This window comes from Zalophus californianus, chromosome 10, assembly GCF_009762305.2.
Source record: "Zalophus californianus isolate mZalCal1 chromosome 10, mZalCal1.pri.v2, whole genome shotgun sequence".
Taxonomy (NCBI): domain Eukaryota; kingdom Metazoa; phylum Chordata; class Mammalia; order Carnivora; family Otariidae; genus Zalophus; species Zalophus californianus.
The window spans coordinates 42,551,624-42,566,793 of record NC_045604.1 but is presented as its reverse complement, the minus strand read 5'-3'; the positions used below and the strand labels follow the sequence as shown (position 1 = coordinate 42,566,793).

The window sequence follows — 15,170 nt, the reverse complement described above, 5'->3', positions numbered from 1 at the left end:
ATTTTGGCTGGGTATAGAATTCCACCTTGGAAATGTTTTTCCTTCAAAAAGTTTTAGGAACTTCTCTGTTCATTTCTAACTTTCAGTATCAATGAGAAACCCAAAGCCGCCCTAATTCCTGATTTTTTGTTGGCAAAATATATCACCTTTCCAATAACCAGAAGCTTTTAGAATATTATCTTTATTCAGAGGCTCTGAAATTTTATGATGACTTTATCTTGCTGTGGTCTCTTTTCATTAGTTGTGTCAAGTGCTCAGTGGGCATTTTCTTTATTAATTAAATTCATTTGTTTCCTTTTATCCCTCTCTATACCTGCCTCCCATCTCTCTGCCATACAAATTACCATTACAATATACTGGTTTCCCCGAGTATCTGAAATTTCGTTTTACACCACTTCACTTTCATGAAAAACCTACATTAGTACCTATTTTCGACAACTGAAAAAAATCCAAAGAGCATTTTTGCCTTTATGAAATGGTAATTGCTTCTTTGCTTCATGTCATATTGGTTTATGAAAGGTTTCATAAGAATGCTCTACTTTCAATTCAACACCACAAAAAAAAAAACCCAAAAAAATCATACTAAAAAAATGGACAGAGGACCTGAATAGACATTTGTCTAAAGACAATGCACAGACGGCCAACAGACCCATGAAAAGATGCTCAACATCACTCATCAAAGAAATGAAAATCAAAACACAATGAGATATCATATCACACATACATATCAGAATGGATAGTAGCAAAAGGATAAGAAATATGTGTTGGTGAGAACATGGAAAAAAGGGAACCCTCATATTACTGTTGGTAGGACTGTAAGTTGGAGCAACTACTGTGGAAAAACCATATAGGTTCCTCAAAAATTTAAAAATAGAAATACCATATGATCCATTATTTCACTACTAGGTATTTATGCAAAGAAAACAAAAACACTAATTTAAAAAGATATAAGCACCCCTATGCTTACAGTAGCACTATTTGCAATAGCAAAGATATGGAAACAACACAAGTGTCCATCCAGAGAGGAATGGATAAAGAAGATGTGGTATATATAGACAATGGAATATTACTTTTTCATTCAAAAGAATGAAGTCTTGTCATTTGTGACAACACAGATGGACCTAGAGGGTATTACGCTAAGTGAAATAAGCCAGAAAGAGAAAGACAAATACAATATGATTTCACTTATATGTGGAGTATAAAAAATAAATGAACAAACAAACAAAAACCAAATTCTTAAGTACAAAGAACTGGTGGTTGCCAGAGAGGGGAAGTGAGTGGGGGGATGGGCAAAATGATAAAAGGACTGAGTTACAAACTTCTAGTTATAAAATAAACCATGAAGTCAAATAGTACAGTTTAGGGAATGTAATCAATAATACTGTAATAATGTTGTATGGTGACAGATGGTGACTACATGGTAAGCACCAGGTAATGTACAGAAGTGTCAAATCAATAGGTTGTACATCTGAAACTAATTTAACATTGTATTTTAATTATATTTCAGTAAAAAACAAAGAATGTTTTACTTTCAGATAGCAAGAGAAACCTGTATTCAATGTATTCGTTTTATTTGAATGCATTCTTACAAACTACGTATTGTGTGTGCATGTATTTTTTATTTATGTGGATGATATTATACCATGCTATTTCTTCTTGTTTTCACTAAACTATGCTTTTAAATTACTCTATGTTGTCATGTGTATATGGTATTTGTTGCTCCTAACTGGGCTAGTATGTCATGGTATGCATCCAACAGCTTACCTATCTACCCTCCCAATTATGGATGTCCAGGTTCTCCAACTCCCCATCACCAAAAACCACTGCTGGAAAGAATATCCTTGAACATGTTTCCACAGACCTTTTACTCTGGCAAGGTGTGTTTACTGATTCTGGAAATATTTTTAGTATTTTTCTTTGTAAATTCCTCCCTCTCCACTTCCCTGTTCTCTTTATGGAACTCTTAATAGTTGAATGATGGACGAACCCTTTGACTTTCTTATTTTTGTTCTACTTTCTAGGTGATTTCATTAATTTCATATTCCAACCATTTACTACCTCATTATTTTCATTACATGTTTACATTTTTACATTAATTCATGTTACATTAATGTAAATTTTACATTATTTATTTTACATTAATCCCCAAGGACTCTTCTTAATGGCTAAATTTTCCTTTTTAAATAGCAATGTTATTTTGTGGATAAAATTATTTCTCTTCTATCTCTGCTGATATCAATCGTGCTTTTTAAATCTTTTGCTCCCTGCATCATTCATATTCCCTCTAAATCCTTTTTTCTATGTGTTATTTTGTTTTTGTCTTTTGTTTTGGACATTTTCTTCAAATGCTGATGATCCCTAGCTGTGCATTAATATTTAAGAGCAAGTCTCAAAAGTCTTACTGGAAACTCGTGTGTATAGCTGGAGCTTCTAGAATGATGAGTGTGGTGGGTTGAATGCCCCTGCCAAAAAAAAATATGTCCACAACCTAATTCCTGGATCCTATGAATGTTACCTTATTTGGAAAAAGAGTCCTTGCAGATGCAATTAAGTTAAGGGTCTTGAAATGAAGAGGTCACCCTGGAATATAGAAGTGACCCTAAAGCCAGTGACAAGTATCCTCATAAGAAAGAGGCCCAGGGAGATTTTAGACAAAAGAGAAGGAGGCAATTTGACCACAGAAGAAGAGACCAGGGTAATGCAGCCACTAGCCGAGGAATACTTGGGAGTCACCAGGGACTGGAAGAGGAAGGAAATAAATTCTCCCTTGAGCCCTCACAGGGAGTAATGCCCTGCCAGATTTTGGATCTCTAGCCTCCAGAACTGTGAGAGAATTAATTTCTTTCATAGTGTGAAGCCACCTAGTTGTGTTAATTTGTTGCAGCAGCCATAGGAAACTAATAGGAGCCTCGCTGAGGGTGATGGGTAGGAGCCATTTCTCTGTCCATCCTCAGATATCAACATACATAAGATTCTTCTCTTAAGATGGACAGTTTCCCCACAGAGGAATCCTACTTACCCTTACCAGATTGATCCACTTTTGGAAGTCAACAGTAGATGTGGGCTGGGAGCATAATGTTCAGTTTGTGGACTTCACTACAACATATCACCCCTACCCTCAGAAGTCCCTGATGTTACCATTGCAAATTTCTGATTCAGCCTCTACAGAGACAGGATGTCTTCTGACTTTCACTGGGGAGGGCAGGGCAGATACCTGTCAGAAGTGTTTGGGGGTAGAGATCTAAGGTGTTGGGCAAGAGGGCATCTAAGGGTTCCTTACGAGGACTTTTGACCAATCCTCTTGTTTTTAGTGGCACCCATACTTCATCTCTCAGACATACGTGGTACCTTCAATTCCCGAGCCTCTCCAGGACTGTGGAAGGTTCTGAAGGACAATCATTTTGCCTTTTTATTGGCATTCCTCACCAAAGGCAATTAAACCTCAGCTTTCCCACCACTAGATAAGTTACCATTTACTCTCTGCCTTCAAAACTTTTATTGACATCTCTCATCTTTGTCATTTCCTCTCTTGTTCTATCACTATGCCCTTCTTAAAATTTATTTCCTGTGTTAGTAGCGTTACAAGACATGACAAACTTGGTTCAATCTGCTATGCTGAAACAGAAGCACCACCATTTAATTTCCACTTGAAGAACTTCTGCTACTCAGAGAAGAAATTAAGTCCAGTTTTGCTTAGAAAAATCTAAGACCCTCTAAAATTGACCCCTGTAATAGCCCTAATTTTATACTTTTCATTTCCCAAAGTAAAGTATCAGCTCTAGATAAGTCAGGTTGCATAACATTCTTTTCCCACTATAAGATGAGTCCCATTTCTTCAATTTTGCTTATGGTGTGGTGCTCTCCTTCCTGGAATGTTCACTCACATATATTCTATTTTATCCTATTACATCTTGTACATCCAAGCAAAAGCCCAGTCCTTTATGAAACCATTCCTGGTAACTTCAGACTAAATAGATTTGTTCCTTCCACAAAATGATCTATAGCTTATATTAGTAAGTAAAAGAATTTCCATTCCCTGTTTCAAGTGTGTTGTCCTGTCTACAAAATATGATTTCCTTTTTTCTTAAAGATTTTATTTATTGAGAGAGAGAGAGAGAAAGAGAGAGAGAGAGCGGGGGGGGGGGGGGCAGAAGGAGAGAGAGAAAGAATCCCACGCAGACTCCATGCTGAGCACAGAGCCTGATGCAGGGCTCAATCCCATTACCCTAAGATCATGACCCCAGCTGAAATCAAGAGTGGGACACTTAACCAACTGAGCCACCCAGGTGCCCCACGAAGTACAATTTTCTTAAGGACAGGAACCATGCCTGAGACTTTGTGTGCTCTTTGCAATGCTTACCATGGCACTGGACACTGAGTACTTGCTGACTGAGGTACACTAATCCAAGCTACAAATATGGGATTTGATGTTCAATACATGACAGAATAATAACATTTGAAGGTAAAGATTACATCTTATTCAACTTTATATCCCTCGCAACCAGCACCTGTTTGACAAAGAAGGTCTATGACTGCTGAATGAGTGAATGAAAGGATGGAGGGATACATGAACTCTCACTAGGTATCATGTTCAATGTTGCATGTGGTTTAAATACTTTTTAACTCCTAAGAAAAATAAACATGATTAGAACAATGTTCACTACTGTATCCGCAGCTGCTAGAATAGCACTTGGCCCATGGGGGCTGCTCAGTAGATGTCTTCTAAACGAACATTAGATGAATGAATTGGTCGGTAGTCAGGAGCATTGGTTTACAGTTGTAAAGAAGTTAAGAGGAGAGAGGAACGTCTGGCTTACCCGGAGAGCACTCCCAGAACTAGGTTGAGAACAAAGAAGGATCCAATGATGATGAGGGGGATGAAGTACAGCCAGTTCCAGGTGGCTCCTAAGGCATCATTGGTCTGAAAGAAAGAAAAATGGTTCCTTAATGTTTTACCGAAACCATCTGCCAGAAGGAGGTCTCCCTTCCTGAAGCTTCACATATATGGTGATACAGCAAGCACAGGGCAATACAATTAACACCGCCTGCTTCATTCCCAATTTGGTGTTACTGTGGGTTAACTCATATTCCACCATGTACAGAGGAAAGGACACTGCATGAGCCTCACATGAGATCCTGAGTAGGATTTGTCCAAAACCCTCACTTAACAGCTGAGATAACTGAATCCAGAGAGGTCAAGTACTTTTCCAAGATCATGCAAACACTTACAGGTTTTATAGTGTTTAGTGATGTCAGTTCCAAGCTTTTGGAGTCTAAATCAGACAAATTCTCAACAAGTCAGAGGCAAGCTAGGTCTATCAGTCTATTCCATGGATGCTGGCAAGAGCCTTGACAGGGCTGCTTGGAAGACCTTAGTGTCATCCACATCCTGCTCAGCCCTTGATCCTCAGCTCTGGCTTGCTTTCTTCTATCATAGTCCAATAGTACAGAGCAGGCTCAGGCTTGGCCCCAGCAAGGCTCTGGACAGAACAAGGATTCAATCTGAAGAGCGATCTCTTCCTCTCTAATGCTAACACACAGTGAAGTGAAAAGTGCTTGGCAATTCATATTCTGGATTTTTATACTATAAGTGAGATGCAAGGCCCTTGAATGGTGGGGGGTTGAGGGAGGATTATACCACATGGCTTAGCCAAAGGCAGCAACTCTTGGAATGGTGCCTTATTAGGATCTAGAAACAGTTTGGGAACATTTTGAAAACTCTAGCACTTGAGCCTCTCAACTAAACTTCACTTTGACTCTCTCTCCCCATAATATCAACTCCAAATCTTTCTAAATAGTCTCCTTGAGTCACATTTTACTATGCAGGGCTTTGAAATCCTCCCATTCCCACACCGGCCCCTCACACGCAAACTTGAATACCCATTTGAAACAGTTAAAAGATATTTTATTCTCAGTTCACTGGAGAAACTAGGCCAAAGTCAAATGCCATGCCTAAAATTCACAGGCTAAATTAGTAAAATTAAGATCTGAACTCAGAATTTCTATGGCAAAATGCTTCTTTGTCCCTGTGATTTACCTTTTTTCTCCCTCTCGCTACTCAACTTTGCAAACATATTTTGACTCATTGTTCTCATGCTTTCTGTGGACTTCTAGGGCATTCTATCTTTTCTCTCAAAATTACCTAATTTTCTTTCTGTCTCCCATTCAGATATGTCAGTACACAGAATATAGCTTCCCACTGATCGTGGAAGCTATCACCGCATAGATTTTTTCCATTAAAAATAGCTTTTAAGGCAACCTCTTTCACCAAACTTGTGTCTTTCGTCTTGTCTCCACACTGTTCAGAGACAGGTGACTGCAAATGAAGCAGAATATAAATTAAAAACAAACACCTGCTGAACTGGATGGGGCAAAGGTGGGGATCTGCCAATTTCAGTGTGCGTAAGATCTAACTCTTTAGTTCAACCAGGTCTGGTCAGTTATGTGCAAGCAGAGAAGATGTGGACCAGACCTCAGAGAAAAGTGCTCCTGATTATCAGAAAGAAGATGTAGAAGAACTAGACACTGAGGGCCAGCCACAAGGGATGTTAATGAACATAGGAAGCTGTTTTTTCTGAGACAGTTAAGACATGGTCCTTCCTGTAAGCTGAGGGATGGATTACATGACCCTTGTATAAATAGCTATATCTTTATCCATGATTACAAATACAACATTTTGTAAAGACTGGTTAACTTGGATGGCTCACCAGTGGTGCACCAGACGAACAAGTTTCATCTACTATATGGCTTAGCCAGTGCCCCCCGCCCCCAGCATTCTTTGGCAGCAAGGACCAAGTCTGCTCCCAACACCCAGATCAGGGCTCAGCTGCCAAGACACCTGAGTTGGTGCCAGCAGTGGCAACGATGAAACATGCTGTTAAGGTGTCTTTGGTCCCAGAAGTGACTGAGCTACAGTTTGAGGATGGCTAGAGCAATTTCAGTTGGGGGATGATTTGCCAGAGAGGCTGTAGAGTGAAGAGCATTTCCCAAATAGTGTTCTCCTCCTTGCTAGTCATCTGTAAGATGTTAATGTGTTCTGTGGAAAATGAACTTCGGTAACCAAAGGAACTTAGGACACACAACAGATTATATTTTCCCCTTAGCCTGTGAAAAGACTCATGAAAGAAATATTACTAACTTCAATATCATTTCACATACTGCCTGGATTATGAAACCCCCTTTTTTTGAAGGAAATCTTTTAACATATGAGGAAACACAGCCTGTGAAATGCAGGGATGAAAGGACTCTCCCCAAAGGACCGAAAGTCTGGAACACACTCCTCAATTCTTCCAGAAAAAACAAGGACAGAAAGTGTCTCTTTAGCCATGTGTTGTGACAATGCTTTGGCTTTGATTTAACCCACCTTAAGGCAAGAAACTTCACTGTTCATTTCTATACCTGGTACCTAGCGAAGTGTCTGGCACATGCAGTACTTATCAACTAACCCATACACGACCCCAGTTTGAACAAGAGGATTCTCGTGCTTAAAACGTACCCCCCAAAATTGTTCATTCTGATATTCCCCTCAAGGTTTGTCTGAATTGTTTTTTAAGAAAAACCGTCATCCACTATGACATCAGTGCCTGTTTGATGAGAAAAAGAGGACGAAGGGGAAGAGAAGGAGAAAAAGACGGGCTGGGGGACAGCGGCACCATACCCTGCGGGTCGTTACGGATGACTGACGGTATCAAGATTCTTCTGGAGAAGGCAGCTTGACAGCTCCCCGAGATTATTCACAAACCTTTTAATAGACTTGCCGCACCCTCTACACTTCTCTCCTCTCCCTCAGGTTTCCTCCTGGTTACTCCCCTCCCATCTTGCCCCACCAGGAGGCCTCACCCTCACCTCACATGCCTGTCAATGGATCAACGACAAATCCAGTAGGACAAGGGGACATAACTCAGCAGGAAGGGGGCAAAGGACTTCCAATTTCCCTCCTCCAAAATGGCAAGGTTCTTTCTGATGCTAGTTAGAACTTCAATCTCCTTCTGATTCGTCACTATTAAACAAGAAGAAAGTAACTGACAACTCTCCGGTGAGCAAGTGCCCTGAAGCCACGTGAGGCGGGAGTCAGGTAAGCCAAGGACAAAGTAGCCAGTGTGACCTTAGAGTTGTGCCTGTGTTTTCTCTCGAGAGTCCGGGTGTCTGTGTCACAGGGGGAGGGGACAAACACTAGGGCTCCCAAGGTGAGAAGCAGTTGTTCTCTGCTCCTGTCTCCAAATCCTTCTGCTTCTGCGACTCGGACAAGCCGCTTGCCTGTGGCATCATCACACTCTACCTTCCGTCGCGCATCTTCCTTCAGGAATCGGAGGCAGCCATGCTAAGTACTCTGAGCAAGATGCTGGGGAAGGAGACCCCCAGCTTTCTGAACGTGTTTCACTGGCTTCTGGCCCAAGAGTCTCACAGTGGCACCTCCCCTGCCCAGCCTGCTGTGGCGGAGCAGCTAAGGATAAACCAAGCTTCTCTCTTCAGAGAAGGATGCCTGAGCAGCGTCTTCGTTCCCCACCATTCATGGAACACCTACTCTTTGTTAGCCATTACAGAAGAGTGTTTTTCTTTGGGGCAATGTCCTCTTAGTGAAGGTACAGATTCTCCACCCACCCAACTCAGACAAGCCCCTCGACCGGCAGGCTGGCCGCTCTCTGTCCTTCTCACCTGCTGACTCCCCGAGTGACACACACACACGTACATGTGCACGTGACAGGGGTAATGACAGACAGAGAAAGCAGTCGGGGGTGGCAGCCCACCTGCACAGGGAGTGCTCAGCGGTACCAGTCCTGACACCGTGAAATGTGTTCCTTTGGGAACCTGCCCAACTGGGGGTGGTGAGTGCACCCACTCCCTGCGTAAACAGGCACGCATGGCAATTATCACATTAATCTCTGGAGCACTGGGGGAAATGGGAGAAGGCGGGGTGGGAGGAACAAGATTGAAGAGAAACACGAGGATGGAGACAGCAAGATGAAGGGGCGGGGGTTCCCGTGGTTCTCCTGGACTAAAGCTATAGAAGCAGAGCTAGGCCCTCACTCTTGGAAGCAGGTCTCTGTCAAGGTTCCACAGGGCTCTGGAAAAAATGCGGAGGGGCCTCTTCCATGTACATGCCTTTCACAGAGCAAATCTGACCAAGGAGGCTGCATGAGCTGGGGCTGGGGGTAAGGAGGATATGGATTCTAGGATCCTTTCAGGAAAAAAGAGTGTCTGGAGACAGCATCTACTGGCAAGCCTGGGCTGGCCTACTGCGGGGTTTCTCAGCCAGGACACCGCTAGCATCTTGGGCTGGATAATTCTTCATTGTGGGCTAACTCTGGATAATGCTATCCTGTGGGGTACATTTGCAGGATCCCTAGGTTCTACCCACTAGATGCCAGGGGCACTCCCCCAGCTGTAACAACCAAAGGTGTTTCTGGAATTGCCAAATGTCCTGAGGGGTAAAAACAGTTCCCAGTTGAGAACCACAGGCTGAGAGGCTCTGTCCCCAGAGTTCTTTGAAATCACCAACTGATCTCAGGTCAGGATATGGTTGGAAACACCACCTGAGGCTGCCAAGAAGACCAGGCCATTCATCTCAGCAAAAGCATCTGTCCAAGGCCTCCGCTGACCACCCCAGGAAAAAGAAGTTCAGGGAGGGCAAGCATGGGGAAGGAAAGGGACAGAAGCCAAAGACCGACTCCACCAAGTACCACCTTCCCTAAGGGCAGCACACCAGACATCCCCCGGCTGACGGCCTCCCTTTGCCTCTGCTTCATCCCAGCTCCGGGGCCGACAGCTCCTCTTCCACCCCAAGGCACTTGGAGCTCATGTTGCAGAGCTGAAAGGCCATATTTTGTTCTGTACATTTGTGGAGCACATACTTTGTGACAGTCTCCTAGGTGTTGGGGATAAACAATGAGCAAAACAGCCACAGGCCCTGGACCTTGTGAATCCCAGCATATCAGGGGACCTGCGTTAAAGAGATCAGCACACATACATGTGCCTTTGACCTGTGGGCTGTGAAGGGGCCACACTGGGCAGGGATGCAAAGGGGCATCTGATCTGGTCCAGGGGGTCAGGAAAGGATGCGCTGAAGCTTTTGGAGAACAGAGTCACATGACTGTCTAAGATACTACCTTGGCTGAGACAGCAGAGGCCAGAAAAGCAGGGAAAAGGTACATTATGAAGGGGAAACAGAAAGGAGAGAAAAGTGAAGATGAAGGAGTGCCGTGAAGTGGGTGACACAGGGGAAGAGAAATGAGGGTGGGGAGGCCCTCTCGGAATGAACTCCCACCACCCTGTGAGAGCAGCCCCCGCACTTCTATGCGGGCATTATCCTGAAACATCCAAGAATTGTGAGGGCACCCCTTGATGGGTTTTCTGCCAAGTGTACATAATTGTACGACCAGCACCCAGATAGCCCCGGTGCTTCCCTCCTGCCCTATCCTAGGCACCATCTCCCTCTCCTCAAATCTACCATTATCCTGACTTTTATCATCAGCAGTTATGTCGGCCTAATTGGAAAGTCACATTTGAGCATTTCCCTGCAAATGCTGAGCCATCCACACTCCCTCTTTGCTCAGGACCGAGATGTGCTCAGGATTTACATCCAGAATAACCCTCTCCCACCTGGCCTCCTCCCCTGCTCCCTATCTGGCTCTCACCTCCCTGGATGGGGCAAATTCTGTGTTGCCCCCGTCACGTAGCCTCTAGCTGCAGGTGCGCCCATGTTGTGTTGGCTGCTATGTTGTGTTGGCTGCTAAGGGCTCACACCTGGGCCCTTCTCAGAAGTCTGGCCCTGGCCGAGAGACCTGCCTCACCTGGGAGTTTATGCCTGCCCTTGGAATGGGGGTGACCTATAGGCAATAATTAACCGATGGAAGGTTATCCATGGTCCGGCCCCTTTTCCTCTGGGTGGGACCACCGCTGGGTTGCAATTCACATTCTGGAGCTGCCTGTGGGATCAGGCTGAGGTTAAAACTGTTGAAACCACATCTCTTAATATTTTTCCCCCTAACCTATCCTGCTTCCCTTATATCCTTACAGTTTTCTCTGGAAAGCAGTCCCTCAATAATAAATCACTGCCACAAGAATCTGTCCCAACGTCTGTTTACAGGGAATCTGACTTAAGGCATTATATCCTTTTCTCATCAGCGTTTTGACCAGCCTTACAAAGTGGCAACATCCCAGCCCCGAGTCACAGAGTTGGCTATTTCCAAGGGCAGAGCCATGTACACCCCTCTGACCATGCTCACATTTTAGGAAAAGGACACAAGGTACAGCCTCCTCTACAACCCCTGGCAACTAAAAGCATATGGATTATCCAACCTGGTTCCCTGCATACCAGGAATTCCATCCCTGGTCTTGGAAGAATTTGAGAACGTGCGATCCAACGCTTCCTTTGGTAGAAGAGGAAGCTGAGGCCCAAATCAGCAAAGTGACCTGGAGTCACGGAGAACCATAAATGGTCACCTGCTTCAGAACTCTAGACTCTCCAGATCTCATTTACCCCAGGTCTTTTAAAAGCAATCCTATCCATGCCATTACCACCTTCCGGGGGAGAACAAAAATAAATAGGAAAGCTGACACTGGGATCTGGCAGCCAGAAAGGAAGAGTGGTCTTCCCCGCCCCACCCAGGCAAGAAAGAAGGATGGCAGAGCAGGTGGAAAGAGTGAGGCCAGAGAGCTCCCAGTAAAACACAACCACCTGCACCACCACCACCCCCCCCAACCCGGCAAGGAGGCTGAGCCTGTCAGTCCTAAAGGCAAAGCATTTTATTATGTCTCCGCTCCCTGAGCATATTTAGCCAACACTGCCAGTCTCCCCACACAGACAAGCTCCAAGGGCAGCATCTGGCATAGAGAGGGGCCCGTGATAAACAGTCAAGACTCAGCACACGTTCTGGTTGTTCCAAGCCCCCGGACTGCATGGCCAGCAGCCACTTTCTCAGGGACGGCCACCGAGGATGCAGCAGTGCCTGAGTCCAGATGCAAAAGCACCTCAAGGAGTAACTGCCTATTGGACATTTCACCACCTATTCCTCCCCTTCTCTTGCCAGTGGGAAAACAGCAGAACCAGTTCAGCAAAGTAAGCCAGGAAGGAACAGCACCCCCAGCCTAGTCCCAAGGCAGCAGAAGGATGCCGATGAGACCAGGGTCAGGAGCTGCATGTCAGGAGCTCTGCTCAGCATCACAGGCCAAGTACTGCCCCATCCTGGCCGTAGGTGCTGATCCCCACCAGCACTGGGCAGACAGGCATTGATGGGTCAGTAAACATCCATCCGCACACCTCAGAAGAGGACTCACATAAATACCATCAAACGGAGAGAGGGTAAGTGGTGCCACTTCGGATCGGGAAGGCAGACATGACTGTGTGTCCATAGAAGCCAGGCCTTACAACCCACATGGCTCAGGGCCCTGCGATCCTTACAATCTCTCTGGCTAAATCCTAATAATTCCAACATCCCTGTTATGTGATGTTTATCCTGTCCGCTCCCTCTCTGAGCTCTGGCCCACGAACCCACCGTGGAGAGAACAGGTCATTTAAAGAAGGTCTTCTTGCATCTGCCAAAGCTGGGGCTGGATTACATGGGGGCTCAATATTCTCTCCTCTCTAGTTCTGCATACATTTGAAAATTTCTATAATAAAAGGCTTTAAGTTTTCCCCAAATAAAATTGAGCAGTTTATTCAAATAGTTCAGGGTCATGAACACATTTTAACAGAAAACCCTAATTTCAAAATAGTGAAAAATGTTAAACAGTGATGGTAATGGGAGGGGTAGAAATTAGACATTTTTAAATAATCTTTTTATACTTTTCTGTACTTTGAAACTTCTCCTGCAGTGATTTTTGTTTGTTTTTAAAAATGAGAGAAAACAAATACTATTGGGGAAAAAAAGAGGGAGGGAGAGAGAGAGACAGAGAGGTCCTCCTGCCCTGCAACCCAAGGAGCTAGGCAGCAGACATTTTCAGAGCCTCTGAAAAGCCAGGACAGAGGCAGTTGACCCTCTACTAAGCCATCCAGGCTGGGATGTTGCTTTGCTCTGGGAAAAGGTGAGTGTGTTGTTCTGACAGCATCGTGTGCAGGCTGGCCAAAGTAGGTGACTGAAAGAGGAAATTAAAGAGGATGCATCCTATGATGATTAGCTAAAACCCATCACCCCTTCACCCGTTCTACAGCGCTTGCTGATAAGAGACTTGATGTACTTTTTCAAGAAATTCAGGAATCAGAGAACAAAAGAGAAGAGAGTCCCAGGGCGCCTGGGTGGCTCAGTCGGTTAAGTAACTGCCTTTAGTTCAGGTCACGATCCCAGGGTCCTGGGATCGAGCCCCACATTGGGCTCCTTACTCAGCGGGGAGCCTGCTTCTTCCTCTCCCTCTGACTCTCTCTCTGCTCGTACTCTCTGTCTCTGTCTCTAATAAATAAAATATTAAAAAAAGAGAGAGAGAGAGTCTTAGAAGACTGTTCCTTTAAGGCTCAGGGACAAAGGGTACATGAGGCTTGATAGACCCTGTACACTGGGGGAGCTTTGTGGAGGGTCCATTGTATTCCAGAAAGACTGTGCTGATAATACCAGGAAAACAGGTCTTCCACCAGTCCCTAGCTGGTTCTCTCTATCCTATGGTCCTCAGGGATCAATCCTTCTAGTTATCATTTATTACTTTTCCATTGGTCCCTGTCCCTTCTAGCTAACTAATCACTACTTTCCATTCAGTGTAAGTCCTCAAGCCTTTATCATCTTGCAGATTAGATAGAAGGAATCATAGCATCTTGCACAAACCCCTCATTTCACAGGTGAAGAACTGAGGATCAAAAGCCAGGTGACTGCTGAAAGATACTCCACTAATTGGCTATAGAAGTAGAACTGGGATGCAGGACTTAGGACCCCCAGTTCACTCTGCACAGCACTTCTGTACTGCTCAGTTTCATACTAAAACTATGTGTCCATAGCCCAGTTCCCTCTAGTTATTTTGTTTGTAATTAGTCTAGCCTCACAATCTCATTTGGAAGCTTCATCCCCAGGTTGAAGACTCTTTTGATGCTGTCTCTCACTCCCTCTGAACCTTAAGAGCATGGAGCTCAGACCTGTGAATACTCATACTGGATTTAATGAAGAAAGGACTGAGATCAGAAGTATCATGGAAGGCTTCCTGCGGCTGTACCTTCACCTGGACTCAAAGTAGGGGGAAGATTTAGATTGGCCAATCAATGGAGGAAGAGAGTCCAAGGAGAAAGAAATGGGCAGAAATGAGGAGACCACAAAGAGTTGTTCTTGGCAGTAGTTAGGAAGGCAGGTCATGGAGGACCTTGAGTGGTGGCCTCAGTGTTTATTTGGATTTGCTCACTGCCTACAAGCTCCTCTTTCTTCCCTCTCCTGTCCCCTCCCTCTGCCAAACCATGAGTTTCTCATACTTGAAAACACTGCTCAGCCTCTATAAGGCTTCCCCTAAGCACATCACTCTACTTCCCTCCAGAAATCCCCCAGCACTTAGACAACCCAGAGTAGCATGTTCATTCAACACCTTTGAGTGTGTACTCCGCACAAAATGAGTAAGAACGGAAAACAGTCCTCAAGATTCTTGGTATCTTAACGAAGGCTAAGTCATGAGTAGAAATACCTACTATAGAAAAGAGAACATTAAGTGCTGCACGAGTTTTTTATTTGTACTTATTTACAGACCTTTTTTTATATATATTCTGTCTCTTTCACATATTGGTCCTACTTTCCCATTAGGGTTAAAATGTTTCTCAAAAACAGAACTGCATCTTTAATTTCTCTGTTCACTCTGCTAACGCCTAGATGATTATTCTTCAAACAAGAGATTCTCAATAATGTCATTGGCTAATGGGAGACTTTACCACCACTAGCCTTCTGCTTCACAGGCCTCTAGGAGTTTCCTTCTCTGGTAATAAATACCACATCCCCTGTAAATTGGCATCTCTGCTGACATACAGCAAGTATACCTCGCTAACAAATATTTAGCATAGCACATAAGAGGAGACACTTGAGAAAAAAGCTTCAAATAATCATTTTTCTTGGCTTTCAGTCTTCCCTCCACAATGGTTTCTGAGCAGATGAATTAATTTATCACTGAACATCCCTATGTTAATTAATGATTGTGCATCACACACTAGGCAAGGCTGGTAAGCCCAGTTGGTTCCCTGAAGCAGCCTCGGGCCAGTTCCATTTATTCTGTGG

General features: G+C 44.3%; 1 protein-coding gene across 9 annotated transcripts in view; it reads right to left on the bottom strand.

Moving 5' to 3' along the window:
- CACNA1E (calcium voltage-gated channel subunit alpha1 E) overlaps window positions 1-15,170 on the bottom strand; it is a 501,028-nt gene that overhangs the window by 143,467 nt on the left and 342,391 nt on the right. For all 9 annotated transcript variants that reach the window (XM_035722083.1, XM_027610796.2, XM_027610799.2 and 6 more), the window contains one exon: window positions 4,818-4,921. In XM_035722083.1, the coding sequence (XP_035577976.1) occupies window positions 4,818-4,921 (104 nt within the window). The remainder of the gene's footprint in view (window positions 1-4,817; window positions 4,922-15,170) is intronic.